Source organism: Camelus ferus, chromosome 6 (assembly GCF_009834535.1).
Source record: "Camelus ferus isolate YT-003-E chromosome 6, BCGSAC_Cfer_1.0, whole genome shotgun sequence".
Lineage (NCBI taxonomy): Eukaryota > Metazoa > Chordata > Mammalia > Artiodactyla > Camelidae > Camelus > Camelus ferus.
The window spans coordinates 64,795,959-64,810,908 of record NC_045701.1 but is presented as its reverse complement, the minus strand read 5'-3'; the positions used below and the strand labels follow the sequence as shown (position 1 = coordinate 64,810,908).

Sequence of the window (14,950 nt, the reverse complement as noted above, 5' to 3'; positions counted from 1 at the left end):
TCTTTAACTATTAAAAATCGCGGTGGTGCCTCTTCAATGGTGGAAACCACAAGGTGTGACATTTGAGAGTTTTCAACAGCCAAGCGTCTTGCCACTTACTCTGAAGTGAAGCCCACATCCAGAGAAAGGTACGTACTATAGGGAGAGGAGCATGGTGATTCTTGATGCCTGCATTCCAGTTATTTCTGAGATATATCCCCTGCCTTTTCCCACTTTTGCTTCCACCCTTCCTTGAATTTATGAGCAAAATATTCCTTTTTTTTTTTTTTTGGCCTAAGAGTGCTCAAAGTGGGTGTCTTATCTTGTAACTAAAAGAGGCCATAGACACAAAGTAGATGATAGTCCAGGGCTCGGAGGCATGGTGACACAGAGTACAGAAATGAGTGGGACAAGGACCAGGTGCCAGCCAAGGTAATCTGTGGCAGCCGGTCTTCACTTAGGTAACCTGTGCTCTGCAAACTGTTTGCTTCTTGACTTTCATATGTCTCTTTAATTTCCTTTAGTTTCCCAGACAAGTTTTATTTTTAAGAAATGGAAGCCAGTCTCAGTAAAGCCAAAGGGAAAGATTTTCCTCACCTGGGCTGGACTAGCTCAGGGTCTCAGACTGTAACAGAAACCAGGAATAGTAAAGGCAGTGACCCAGGGCAGCTAGAGAAGCATCTAGGAGCAGAGAAATCTGGGGTGACTCTCATTCCTGCGCCCTTCCCATCCACAATTTTGTGTCCTGTATCCTCAGGGGCACTCGGCCAAGCAGAAAGCCATATCCATAGCACAAGCAGACTGGAGGAGAAATGGCCTCTGTGGTCATGGGAGCATCTAAGGAGCAGAGATAGGAAGGTGGAATGGTGACTCAGCCAGGGAATTCCCAGCATTGTTTTCGCTGAGCCAAGGCCTTTCCCTTATGTGGTGGTTAACTCGGGGCAAGTCTCTCCCGGAAACATGACAAGAGGCCGGGGCTGGTACTTGTTCTTTGCCTGGGCTGAGCAGATGAGACATCATTTTTGGTATTGGCATGAAGCCACACAGAGACAGGATGAAGCCTGAGCACGAGATGATTCCAAAAGAGCAGTGAATGCTGAAGGAGGCTAAGTCTCGTGGAAACACCTGAAGGTCACGAGCAGTGATGGAGTCTGGAATCTGAACAAGGAAAACAGCTACTGCTTAATAGTCTGAAAATACCAACAACATGTGAAATCAATACCCACACCTCTTTTTTTTTTTCCATTCTTTGCTTCTTATCTCTCCCATAGTTGGCATCACTACCATTAGGTAAAAATGCATCCAACATTTGCAAAGGTTAACCACCATATATAAAAATTGATTTTAAAAAAATGAATTTCTCCTGTACAGCACAGGGAGCTATATTCAATATCTTGTAATAACATTTAATGAAAAAGAATATGAAAATGAATATATGTATGGATATGCACGACCAGGACATCATGCTGTACACCAGAACTTGACACATTGTAACTGACTATACTTAAATAAAATAAAAAAATTTTTAAATGCATCCAACAATTTGAGAGGAGAAAAAACTTCCGATTTCAAATATTTTCCCTGGCCAAATATTTCACAGACTTCTCTAAAAGAGAAGCAGTGTAGGATTGTGGTTAGAAGCAACCCCCCACTAGCCTGTACCACTTTGAGCTGACTGAGCTGCACCACTTGCCGAGGATGGTAGAAAAGGATGCACACTTCAAGGAAAGCTGTTCTTCAGGAAGGAAAGGGATCTACACTATGGAAGTTATGATTAGGGAAGTAGAATCGGGGCAGTGTCTGTGTTTTCCAGGGACCAAGTTTACGTGATAATGCAGGGAATGTCCTTTCCCCCAGACTCCACCCTAAAGCCCAAGCAGAAAGATTTCTCTACCAAACACCATGACCTTAAGGTCAGCCATCAGCTCACCAAGTTCCTAAGGTCATTAGGCTGGCAGGGAGGGAAGTCCTCTCCTCTTGGGTACCAGAGTCCCACTCAGATTGCTTTCACCTGCTTCCTCATCTCAGCTGGGCTTCTTCTAGCATTCACAGACCCTGAGGACCCTACAGTCAAGCTTCTGTCTCAGCCTGAGTCCTAGCACTGCTCCCCTGCTATTCCCCAGCCTCTGCACTCCAGATTGAGGCTCTCTGCCCCTGGCCGCTACCCCCAGCAATTGGCCCCAAGTTTTCTGAGTATCTTAGAGAACATACAAAGAGGTTTCCAAATTTCAGATTTCAGATATTTGACACAAGTCAAACTCAGATGACCTTCATTAAACCAATCACACTAGCAAGTAGTCTGGCAAACATGAGAAATGTATGAAATGTAATAGCCCAGAGGATTCCAAACAATTACAGTATAAGGATTCCATCTATTTTTTCCCACATTTTTAAAGGACAATCTTTTGAATGTATTAGCATTCTGTTCTCTGGGGGAAAAAAAGTGTTCTATAGAGTCAAGATTCCAATTTCATAAAAATGGCTATATTTATAAGGGTGGAAGTGGAGGCACTCAGCCTTGAGAGAGGGTTTACTCAAGAACCCTACGCCTCCAAGGCCAATATCAGTGTGTTGCCTGGATGTGCCAGCTGAAGCCAACTCCTTGCAGCCCCGACGTGGCTTTGCTGCTTCTCCGGACAACCAGCCCCATCTGACATTGCACAAGGGCCCGGCCCCAAGCCCACCCCAACTGCCTCGATGTTGACACTGCTTTTTGCGTCTATTAGCACACAGGTGTGGATCCTCACCCTCGCACCTGCACATGGTCGGCTCACTCTCCTTGCTGCTCAGAGGCAGCCTGCGCCGGCCTGCCATCCACATCCCAGGCTCCTAGGTTTTGATTTATGTTTGTTCCTCCAGCCCAGAGGAGTCACCCAGGGTCATCAATGCCCTGTGTGCTCTGCACCAGCCCTGTCTCCCACCCTCGCGTGGCCTCTTCTTGTTGTTTCTCTCTCTCTGCTCCTTTTTCACGTCATGCTTCTCCAGGCTTTTTCCACTGGACGCATGAGGCACAGACTGTAGGTCCCAGTAATGAACATGTGTTAGTTACTTTCCCAGCATTCTCTGCCCTGCTCCTTTGCCCATTCATGTTCCTGGATTTTCCCTTGAGGGAATGTGTTGCTTCCTTCACTGGTTAGGAGGGCAGGCTCTGGAGTCAGACTCCTGGGCCCAGTCTAGCACTTAACAGCTGTGTGAACTTCGGCAAGCTGTTTAACTTCTCTGTGTCTCCTCAGTAAAATGTGAAGATGACAATAGGACCTACCCCAGAGGGTTCTTGTGAGGATAGTTAATCTTAATTAATGCAAGGGCTTTATGTTAACTACTGCTCTTCCCCACGGAGTGGGGTAGGCGGGATGGACCCCAGGTCCAGGATTGGGCAGTGATTAGCTTAAGCCAATTAACATAGTTCATTCCCTAGTCCTAGAGATTGGTTCAGGAGGGAGCCCAGGCTGAGGAGGCACAAGCAGGCTTGCTGTGGCTTCTGGAGAGAAAACTTCCTCTTTTCAGAAGGACAATTTCTCTTTCCCAGATTGGAGCAAACCAACAGTAAAAAGACACTTGTGAGACAACCGGGGAACTTAAATTCCAAGTATTAGATGATATTCAGGAATTATTAATGTTGCTAGGAGTGATCATGATATTGTGGTTTTGTAAAAAACAACGGTTCTTAGATACTCACATTAAAGTATATATGGGTGAATGTGATGTGTGGAGAGTGCTTTAAAATATCCTACCCAACCCTCCCCCTAAAAAAATGTCATGAGGGAAATAGTGAAACAAGATGGACAAAATGTTAACACTGTTGAAGCTGGTAGGTACATGGGGATTCGTGATACTATTTGTCTGACTTTCTTCTATTTGAAAATTGTCATAGTAAAAAGTTTTGTTTTAAGTCTATGATGGAAGGAAAGAGCGGTTTTGTCACCATATGCTCTGTGGAAGCTTTTGAACTGGAAGCAATGAAATGACTTTTTGGGTCAATTGGCTAAAGGATTTGGCACTTTTCTGTGCCTCTTCTTGGTGACCTTCAGCACTTAAGGCAAGAAGCAGAGGAGACCAGGGAGGTCAAAAGAGAGAAGAGCTGTGATTTAGGTAGAGGGTTTATCAGAGCTTAGTTTTCCTGCATCTGTGTATCAAATTAAGCGAAGTCCTCTACTGCCTCTAGCTTTAATCTGTAGTGAAGCTCAGCACCTGTGTAACGTAAATCACTCCTATCACTTCTTAGATAATAAAATGTGAAAGCTGGGAGAAACTTGAGAAAATACCCAGCTGAACCATCTTCTTTTGCATCCAGATGTTATAAGAAGGTTATGCGTAGGTGGGCAGGGTGAGATACTTCTCACTAAACTTTGTTTCATTTCTCCTGTGCCACCCTGAAAAAATCCATAAGGCAATAAAATGAATGTGCAGTCTTTATTTTTTCTAAAAATTAAAATGAGGGAACACTTTAGAAGAAAACATCTGCATGATTGAAAAGGGGAAGGTCTAAACTCATACAATGTTATATGTCAATTATATCCCAGAAATGCTGAAAAAATTTTTTTTAATTTTTAGAAACGTACTGGAAAAAGAAAACAGGAAGGTCCAGCTTCACGCAGTGGCTCCAGGATGCTCAGAGGAAGGAAGCAAAGTTGGCCAAGGTGAAGCCAAGATTTTCCTGAATTGGTCCAGATTCCAGACTAATATTTCAAAGAGGAAAGAGATCAGTCAAGAGTTGGAGTCTACAGTCCCTGGAACATCAATGCTCCAGTCACCTCAGCCTAGCATGCTGGCTGGCGTTTCTGGTATTGATGAGGAAATGGACCCAATTTCCCAGGTTATTCTGCCATCCCTGTACCCAGCCTGGCATCTGCCCAGTCCTCTGTCCCGAAAGGGTGGCTGACTCTGCAAGTATTGGAGAAGGCCTTGTTGGTGTGAACATCTCATGCCATGAGTCAGTCTCACAAGAGGGCTGGGTGTGTGAAGGTTTCCAGAAGGGTCAGGAGAATCAGAGCAGGGCAGGATTCGCAACAGCAGCCAGCCAGGAGGTCAGTCCTTCGCGGCGGGCCCTCTCCTCGGGCTGCTTTCCCTGTGGCGTGGACTGCGCTTGACGCAGCTGCGGCTCCTTCACCAGCTCTACTCCCACTGGATTCCCAGAAGCTCACAGCTGACAGTCCACAAGCGCTCAGACGTTTTGTTGTTTCTGGCCTTGGGGGACATACAAGTCCTCCTGCAGTCACTGGAGGGCAGGGAAAGAGGGTGAGCATGCAGAAGTCAAAAAGGACAGTCTGGAAAAGTTTATGGCCTCTTCCTCAGAATCTAGTTCTAAATGGATAAAATACATTGGATGAGAAGAAATTGAAATCCAGTTTTAAAATATTAAAAAAAAAACAAACGTGGTATAGTAAGACACAGCTTTCTTTATTAACATGTTTTATAACAAGAACTAGCACTGGATCTGATCATCACCAAATTTCAGGGTACTGGCGAGCGGGAGTGACATTCTGCTGTATCTGCAACAACTGCAATGTGACATGAAATTATAGTTTTATTGACGACAAAGTCACAGGCATCACTACTACCCCTGCGTTTCACTGCCTACATTCATAATCGAAGAATATGCCAAATTTCAGAAGGAGTTAGTGAAATTAAAGAAGTTATCTTCCCATTCAAGTTCACAGACCCCCTTGAATTCCATCCACAGACCCACTTATGCCCTATGAACCCTTGACTAAGCACCCCTGTTTTGTTTTTAGGGGGAGCTGGGGGCTTGAGATTGGACAGATGAGGAGAAGGGGGCAGAATACAGGGCTGACAGTGTTTTTCTTTAAGTAGAAAATTTTTTCTAATTATAAAAGTCCTGTACAGCATTTGGAAAATGCAGTACTGATAAAGAAGAAAAGCCTATTATTTAATTGCTTTTCCTTACACATTTTTTTTTTGCTTTGTGTGTGTGTGTGTGTAGAGAGAGAAAGAGAGATGAAGTCTTTCTCTATTTCTTTTATACAAAACTGACATCATACTGTACCTAGTTTGGGGAGGATAGCCTTCTCTTGTTAAAAAAGTACATTTTAACTGTACAAGTAATAAATAAATATATGATCTTTAAAATTGACCTTTCAATTATAAATATCTAGAGGTTAAAATTCTCCTTCACACCCCAAACACTTTGTAAGAGCTCAAGCAACATTAGCTATTATCATTTATCCATTCCCCTATTGCTGGACGCTGAGGTTATTTCCAATGCTTTGCTTAATAAAGGGTGTACCAATGAACAGCCTTGAACAAAGTGGGACAGAAGAGCAGACTGGGCTGGATCAAGTCGTGGAAGGGGAAGATTTAATCCTAGGGCTTCCCTTTCTTCCCAAACTGGCCATTAAGTTTGTGATAAATCGCAACACTGAAATGTCTATTTTTGTATTCCAATCTTGGCAGCCCTGAGAGACAGAGTTCACACTTGGGGAGAGGAGATTTTGCCCCAAAGCTTTGTGCTAAGTGGTATTAAAGAATACATGAAGGACGTCAGCCAAAAGCTTCAAGGAACAGAAGAAGGCTCCAGAGGCCGGCTAACGTTCTTTCCAGGGCCAACCAACGGGGACAGTCTTCTCTAACAGCTCTCAGAAAGCTACAAAGCTTACTCGGAAATGTAGCTTACGGGCTTAAAAGAGAACCATAAAACCAACTCTTGCCGTGTTTCAACTGTAAGTTTCATTAGAAAAGTAACAACATTTGGTTTACAGGCCCAACCTGCCCCCGAATTCCACCATCAGGCACAAGCTCGGCCACTGGGGGCAGCAGAGCCCCGGGATGCCTGCCCTCGCCACGCACGCGCACGCGGGTGGCGGGGGCAGCACGCCGCCTGCACGCACCTGAAGTACTTGCCGCTCAGGGGTTCCAGGCCCTCAGCCAGGGCGCAGTGCAGGCTGGTCTGGGCCCCCTCCCGCGCCGACTTAAGGAACGGGGAGAAGAGCTGCCAGAGCAGACACAGCAGGAAGGAGTGGCGGACCAGCTCGGAGCGGACGACGCCCGGGTGCACCGCATAGGTGGTGACCCCAGTGCCTAGGGCGGAGAGGGCACAGTTAGACCAGAGACACGCTCCGAGCCCGGGGAAACCGCTCACCTCCTGCAGCAAAATGCACAAGGGGGAAGAAGGGACTCGGGTTATGGATCGCCGGTGTTCAGAAGGTGCCACTTCTAGCCACGTGGAATCTCACTGGTAATGCACTGATCTCTTCCGGAAAGAGGTATCCCCTTCTCAGCCTCCTGTGCTCCACAAGGAATGCGTGGTTGAAGGTCCTTCTATTCTATTTCAATGTCACCTTTACTCTGTGGCTTAAATGGTTTCTTTGGAATTTCTGTTGGAGGTGTTTGAGGGTAACCATCTGGTTAGAAGGTAGGCGGCTAGGGTCTTGTTTTGAACTGCATTTGCTGGACAAGCACATGTTATGAGGTGTAGATTGAGGGGTGTTGATGGAAATGATGCGGGTTAACATGCCCCCAGGATACCCTGCTGCCTCCACTGTTTTCAGTACTTATTATGTGAAAGAGCTGTGCTACATGCTTTATGTGTTATCTTATTTGACTCTCAGAGAGGTTCATGAGGTAGGTAAAGTAAGAAGCCCGTTTACAGCTGAGGAAACATTTCTAAGCACATACAGGTTAAGTAAATTGTCGAAGTCTGCAACCCAGCAGGTTGCAGCACCAAGGTCTGAACCCTGATTTAGAGTAAAGAGCGTGGACTTCTGAGTTAGGCTGTCTGGATTTGAATCCTGGCTCAGCTAAGAATTAATGTGTCTTGCTTGGGCAAATTTCTTAATATATCTATGCCTATTTCTTCCTTTGTAGGGAAGGGGATAATAATAGCACCTACCTCTTTCTGTATTCTGCTAGTAAATGCCATTTTTCCAAACTCTGGCTTATTCACAAATTGTCCTCCAGATTCACAGATGTCAAAGCCAGCAGCTCAGTGAAAACTCCAGGGGAGCACAGAAGCATTAGGATTAAGAGTGGCCTCACCTCATCTTACAGCGGAGGGGATGAAGTCAAGGGAGGGTAAAGGGACACGTTGGTGTACACACACGGCTACTACATGGTAGAGCCAGAGCTCAGCCCTACGTGTCTGAAATCCAGCCCCAGCTCCCTGACTCCAGGCAGTGAGCAGCAGCTCTGTAGCTCAGCTCACCGTGTAAACCTCAGCAAATGGCATACAGAGGGAAGCACCTTGAATTAAACCAGAGCACCCACATTCTAGTCCTCACTCTTTCACTTGTTGTATAATCTTGGGCTGGCCACTTCTTTGGACCTTAGTTGGGGCCCATAAAATAGTAAAAACAGTATCTACTCTGCTTGTTGCAAGAGACGGTTGTAAAAAATCAGATGAGATGTAGATATAAGATGCGACAAAACATGAGGTTTATAGATTCCTGTTCCATTTTAAGCTTCCCAAGGGCAAGGCAAAAACCCTGTTTTTATTTCATTTATGACCTCATTTTCCTTAGTGCACAGAGCCATTGCTGGAATGCGCATGTTTGACATCCTGACTTCAGAAGTTTTTGTGAACCTTTGATCTGGACTGCAGGCCCTGCTTTTGCTGTCTCACCCTTGGCCCTTTCTCCAGACTTACCTTGGAGTCTCTTGGCCAGCTCACGAGTAAAGAGCACATTGGCCAGCTTGCTGTGGCAGTAAGCAAAACCCCGGTTGTAGTACTTCTCACCCTGGAGGTCGTGGAAGCGAATCTTGCCAGCGTGGTGGACCACTGATGACAAGTTGACCACTCGTGCAGGAGCGGACTTCTTCAGCTGCTCCAGGAGCAAGTGAGTGAGAAGGAAGTGGCCTGTGAGGAGAGCCAGCAGGGGAGACTGGAGAGTGGAATGGCAGCTCGTGTTCAGGGGATGGGAGCTGAGGACAGGACTTCAGCATTAGCTCATCATCTTCTGGATGTGAGCATTTTGATGCCATGAGTAATGTAGTGCTAATGGTCAGTCGGTTTGAGTGAATGGAATCCTCAGGGCAAGGACCAGAGCTAGAATGCAGGTAAGGCAATATAGACTTACTCTGTACTTATGTGTACCTCTGCCCTTACCCCAGCTGGGAGCAACTGCTGGCTTCCGACATCCCCCTCTGGCCATGATCACACAACTGTAGGCATGTACACAAGGAAGGATGGAACAGTCAGGGAAAATAACATTTGCCTCAGATTGGAGAACGTACTCCATGACCTACTCGCTAGAGCCATCACCTTGAACTCTGAACCCCAGCCTCTCTCATACCTCAAATCCTCAAGGTCTGCCTCCTCCATGGACCAACCCTTGACTTACTTGGCCTTCAGTTACAGATGTGACCGCCTCCAGCCAAACGCAGACTCCTGCACCCCCCACACCGGCCCTGCTTGGCAGGCCTTACACTACCATGGTCCCAATCAAGGATGACATTCTTCTTTCTGGCTGATATCTCCCAAGTTTGGGGAGTTCTTAATGGTATGAGTAGGAGGACCTCTCTTTTTTTCTTGATTAGGAGATGGATCGTGAACCCAACATTAATATCTCCATTGGAATCTTGGTCTCCGTGAGGACTGGTGGAGATTCTCAGCAGTGGTACAGGGTCACCACCCTACAGAGAACATGATGGTGTGTGTATGCCTCACTTTTCAGTCACTCAAAGATAACTTACCCAGGTGGTTGACTCCCAGGTGGGTTTCAAAGCCATCAGCTGTCTTGGAATATGGACACATCATCACTCCTGCATTGTTGATCAGAATGTGGAGCTGCTTTTCCTCTAAAGAGCACAACCAAGGAGACCCTGTGGTCAGCAAGGAGTCTGCTAGTTGCTTGTCTTTGTCCTGAGTATTTGTTCCTTGCCTTTGGCCCTATCTCAGTGATGTTCAGTAACCACTGTCATTGGGTTGCTGATATCTTCTTGGACACCATTCATTCATTCATTCATTCATTCAAAAAATGTGGACTCAGTACTGACTCAGACAGGCTGGGCACTGGGCATACAGTGGTAAAGCCAGGTAGACGTGGTCCCTGCCCCCCATGGATTTCATAGTCCTTGGTAGAAGATGGTCATTTTCCAAGAGGCAGAAGAACTTTGGCAGCAGCACAACCTCCTCTGGTGCCTGTGGCCACAGAAGGTGGACTCTCGGCTGTAAGAAGAATGTGGCATCAGGTCCACACCTTGATGCCAAGGAGTAAGCCTAGACAGCCGATGCCTCCAGCATTCCCACTGCTGCAGCAAAAAAGATGATAAGGATCCTGCCCAGCCTGTCCACCCGCCATCCCTGTACCAGTTCCCTGCCCTGCTGGTTCAGGTGGCAGAACCTGTTCTGTGAGATCCAAGATGGTACTGATGCCTGGGTCAGAGATGGGCCAGGCTGGAGCAGCCACTCCCACACCCAGCTTCCTGCCTTCCTGGCTACCCACCAGGGTCTTACCTGCCAGAAAGCCCTCAGCAAAGGCTCGGATGGATTTGGTATCAGATAGGTCCAGTTTCCGCACCAGCACCTGGGAGTTCTTTGTATCGGCTCGGATTTCACTGGCAGCAGACTCCCCCTTCAGAACATCTCGGCAGGCAATGTATACTCGGGCTCCTGGGGCCAAAACAGAGGGCAACATGTTCAGATCCTAGGCTGAAGGAGAGTCTAGGAAGTGGGCTCAGGGCTGGTGGACAGAGCATTCCCCAGCCATCCCTGAAGCAGTGAGTGGCTGTATTGCCACTTCAGGATTCTCTTTGCTCTCAGCTTAACCCCAGCCTGGGAACCCTGGTTTTTTACACCCTGATATTTAATGTGCCTTAGTATCTCCTTTTAGAATAACTGAACTGACCAATATTGTATCCAGACATCATTGTTATCCTTACTTTATATAATAGGGAAGGAGCAAGACGGAAGGAAGTTTTGTTTAAGGCCACAGACTAAAGTGGTATCACAGCTGGACTTGAATCCCAGGTTCTCTGAGTTCCTGACCAGAGTCTCCAAGCCCGGGAGGAAACACGAGGAAATGGGGGTAGAGGCTCCCAGTGAGAAAGGCAGGAGGTGCTGCCCTGTGGACATGGAAGTGAAGGACTTGCCTCTGCGAGCGAGCTCTCTGGCCGTCTCCTTGCCGATGCCCGTGTTGGCGCCAGTGATCACCACCACCTTCCCAGGAAGCTGCACGTTTGTTCTGCAAACCCCGCCAGCAAAGAACTTCCTATATGCAAGGGAAACAAAACATTTATGCGCCATCCTTTCCAGTCCCGGACTGAGATACATAAAATCCACCCAGCCTCAAAGAGGGATTTCTTTCCAATGCCGTCAAGAAGCCTAAAGAAGCTAATCTTCAGGGGACAACGTCTTCCCAGTGGGCAAGGCAGTCTCCTACTTATCAGCTCAGGTGGGAAAGTCATGTGCCCGGAAGCTATAAATGATCATCTGGGCAAACAGAATAAGTGCTCTTGAGCCAGGGCTAATGGAGACCTTCCTTGTTAGATAACAAAGATACCGCTGTTACCTCTAGAGGTTCCCTGAGGTCAGCTTCTTCCTCTGCACTAAAAACATGAAGGGGATGAGCATCACTGGAATCAGTGGTCCTGAGCTCTAGCTCTTCAATGAGCATCAATGGTGAGCCACTGATGAACAGCATCTATCCGGGGGTCCCTCACAACTATGGCTCTTGGGCTGCCTCTTCAGTTTCAGAGAGCCAGAAGCTTTCTGCCATCCTGCTAGAGATTTCATTCTAGCCACCAGCGCACAGAGAGGAAACCTCCCTTGTTCAGACCCCTGTGCAGAGTGCATCCTTTTACAGAGTTGACTTGACAAGTTGCCAAAACCAGGATGGGACGAGGGTGGTGGGCAAAACCAGCAGTACCTGAGCATCATCAAACTGCCAAGCACTAGGCTAGGTGCTTTCTACAGGGAATTTATTTTAATTTTCTCAACCACTCTGTTATTTTCCCCACGTTACAGAGGAGAAAGCTGAGGCTCAAAGAAGTTCAAGTCACTTGCTAATGGTGAAAAACTGGAATTTGTACCCAGGTATCTATGACAGGACCTACACAACACTCTGTCCCTAATATGTCCATTTAACCTTCTTTATCACCAGCAATTTAAAAATTCTCTACTCAGAACACACATTTCTTTGACATCTCCAGAAATGCCACAGCAAACGAGCCATCCCAAAAAGTTAGTGGAGGGTGGTCTCAAAGGGAAGAGAGTTTGTTTCCTTCCCTAAATACCTGGTACTTAACAATGAGTCCCTCGGCAATGACCACCTGTGATAATGCAGCAGGGCCACCTTGACTAGGGACAGAGAAGAAAGGGAGATCTTCAGAGGAACCCAAGGGAATAGAGTGAAAGAGCGAGAACTCCCACCTAAGTTGTCTGTCAAGCTACTTAATAAAGCCATCCGCTCAGCCTTCTACTAGCATCAGACTTCAATCCAGCCCCTCCTCTCCCAGCCCCAGGTGCTTCCTTCTCATTTTCCGCCAAGGTATACATAACGACCTCCTTCCTCCCTGTTCTGCCCTGACTTTCTCTCCCTTGTCCTCCATCCCTTTCTCTTCTTTCAGCAGCTGAGAACTCATCTACTTACAAGCTCCGTGGCTCCCAATCCAAGGCTTTGTAAACTATTGAATGAGTTACTGAATTAAGACAAACCTGATGGTTGGAGCTGTCAAATACAGGAAAGAAAGGAAGGAGGTGAGCAGTCCCAAGATAAGCAGCATCATTTTAACTTCTTTAGTTGCTGCTCCTTTAGCAAAAGCAACTTCGACTCCAACTCTTGCTCAGGGTTCTCTTGGTCTGGCTCCAACTCTTGGCTGTTTCTCGCTGCTTCTCTCTCTCCTGGGTGCTCAGCAACAGCCTGGCTCTAAGCGTAGCCCAGAATCCTATTTAAATCCGAGAGCTGTCAGAGCACAGCCTGCTGGGAGATGTAGTCCTGGGGGTGGAGGACACAGGAAAGAGCAGAACCTCACACTTACTGCCAGAGAAAGAGGCAAAATGGAGAACTGCCCCCTAACTTTCCCACCCTCACTTATTTTCTCTCATCAAGGAAATGTGTTCTCTTAACTGCTCCCACCTCCACTCCTGCAAAATAGAATATTTTTAACTTTAGCAACAGACCCCATGATATTTGAAATACAAGTGTGGTTAAAATAGAAAGACAAGGAAGAAACCCCCAGAAGAATAGTAAGAGAAGTCAGGAGAGTGGTTTCCCTTGGTTAGGAAGGGGATAGAGACTGGGGTGAGGTGTGTTGGGATCTCCTGAGGGGCTAGTAGTGTTCTGTTCTTTGAGGTGGGAGCTGTTAACACAGGTGTGCTCACTTTGTGAAAATTCATTTGATTTGTGCATTTGACTGTGTTTTGTGTTCTGTTTCAAGAAAGTTAATACACCCAGGTACGTGCCAAAGAGAAGGTAGAGTGTTTCAGTGCATGGGCTCTAGAGTGGGTTCCTGGTTCAAATCCCAGCTGATCTATTTGCAAGCTCTGTGGCCTTGAGCAAGTCACTAAACCTCTCTGTTACTCAATTCCCTCACACAGTGAGCATGAAAAAAAATACACCTACCTTTTTAAGTATTAACTTAATTAAATAGGTTAAAAATGTGAGACAGACACTAGCACATAGTAGGCACTGTATTAAGAGTTGACTGTTATGATTAGCTGTACTGATTCCTGTCTCCCTTGTTTCCCACTTGCTTTACTCAAAGGTTTGGTGTAGAAAAAGGAGAGGTAATGAATGACAGTGATGTTTTTGTTGAATGCTATTAAAGATGAGGAAAAACACAAGAAACAAACCTAGCAGAAACTCCCAGAGCCCTCTGGAGGTGTGTGAGGGGATGGGAGGAGGATATGTAGGTCCACAGCTTCTGCTCACTGAGCATTCTTCTCCTGGACAGGACCCTGAGAGTCACGCCCCAGATCTGAGAGCCTCAAAGAAGACTCGAGTGATGAAAGAAGATTCCTGTGGCAGGTAGGTGCACACTCCCTCCTTCGTTGACTCATCCATCCATTTAAAATGCACTTACTGAGCACTTCTGGTGTCATTCCTGCCCATTGCAAATCAGAAGAACCTGACAAAAAGAACAAGGAGTAGTAGGTGATTCTCAGGGGAAATCTGCCTTGACTCCCAGGTTGCCTCTCCCATCTCTCTTGCTTCTTCTGCTAGGGCTCCAGTTCACTGCAGCAATGTCAGCTGCAGAGACTACAAAGTCCAGAGGCCCCTGAGATCTTGCTGCTGATGCTCCCCAGTGCCTGCCTCATAAAAGTTGATGTCTGCTGGGCCAACATGGTCTTGCTGACAGATGGAATCCTTTTTCCCAATACCCTGTGACACTGGGTCTGCAACACCTCATAGATTGCATGTGAAAACAAGATCTGGTGATGTTTTCTTAGAGTCCTCCATACCCCATGTAATCAGGGCTGAGGTCAGCCAGTGAAACAGATACAATGCCATATCACATGAGAGAAAGTACATTTAATAACCTCAAATCTGAGTACCTTTGTACAAAAGTCTTGTAGGCTCCCCATTGCAACTGAATCAAATTTCAAGATCCCGAGCACTTGAGGAGATGATACTCAATTTAGCTTCAGTTTGTCTGGGAGGCAGAGAGCCCTAAAGAACAGCATGCAGTGCTCTGGAGCAGCATAGAGAAGATATTAGAAAGAATATAAGGTATCTAGTATTATGGAAACACACAAATAGTTTGCTCAAAATATATGTTAAATATAATCCAAAGACCACCATCAGGTGATCGATTAACAGCTACCAAATGTTAAAGTACATTACAAAGCTATAATAATTTAAATAATGTGGTACAGGCAGGTGAATAATCAGACAACTCAATAGAACAGAATGGAAAGCCAAGAAAGACCCAAATACATATGGAAATACAGATACGATTTTTAAAAGACCACCATTTCAAATCAGTGGGGGGCCAGAGGGGAGCTGGATTCTTTAATAAAGCATTATAATACCTAGGTATCCAGTTGGAAAAAAGTAAACTGGATCCAAAATTTCAA

General features: G+C 46.3%; 1 protein-coding gene across 3 annotated transcripts; it reads right to left on the bottom strand.

Annotated features, from left to right (window-relative positions):
* Nucleotides 1-4,378: 4,378 nt before the first annotated feature.
* RDH12 (retinol dehydrogenase 12) lies at nucleotides 4,379-14,495 on the bottom strand. Of its 3 annotated transcripts, none has more exons than XM_032482233.1 (9): nucleotides 14,429-14,493; nucleotides 13,727-14,001; nucleotides 12,590-12,869; nucleotides 11,026-11,144; nucleotides 10,391-10,546; nucleotides 9,628-9,732; nucleotides 8,582-8,791; nucleotides 6,828-7,017; nucleotides 5,171-5,283 (listed from the first exon to the last, which is right to left on the bottom strand). In XM_032482233.1, exons 3-9 carry the CDS (start codon nucleotides 12,658-12,660, stop codon nucleotides 5,271-5,273), a joined length of 864 nt encoding a protein of 287 aa, XP_032338124.1. In that variant the 5' UTR covers nucleotides 12,661-12,869; nucleotides 13,727-14,001; nucleotides 14,429-14,493; the 3' UTR covers nucleotides 5,171-5,270. The 3 variants fall into 3 exon arrangements, with proteins under 3 accessions (XP_006186504.1, XP_032338124.1, XP_032338123.1); XM_032482232.1 differs by lacking the exon at nucleotides 5,171-5,283 and adding an exon at nucleotides 5,327-5,480 and having other exon boundaries at nucleotides 14,429-14,495; XM_006186442.3 differs by lacking the exon at nucleotides 14,429-14,493 and having other exon boundaries at nucleotides 4,379-5,197.
* Between the last annotated feature and the right edge of the window lie 455 nt (nucleotides 14,496-14,950).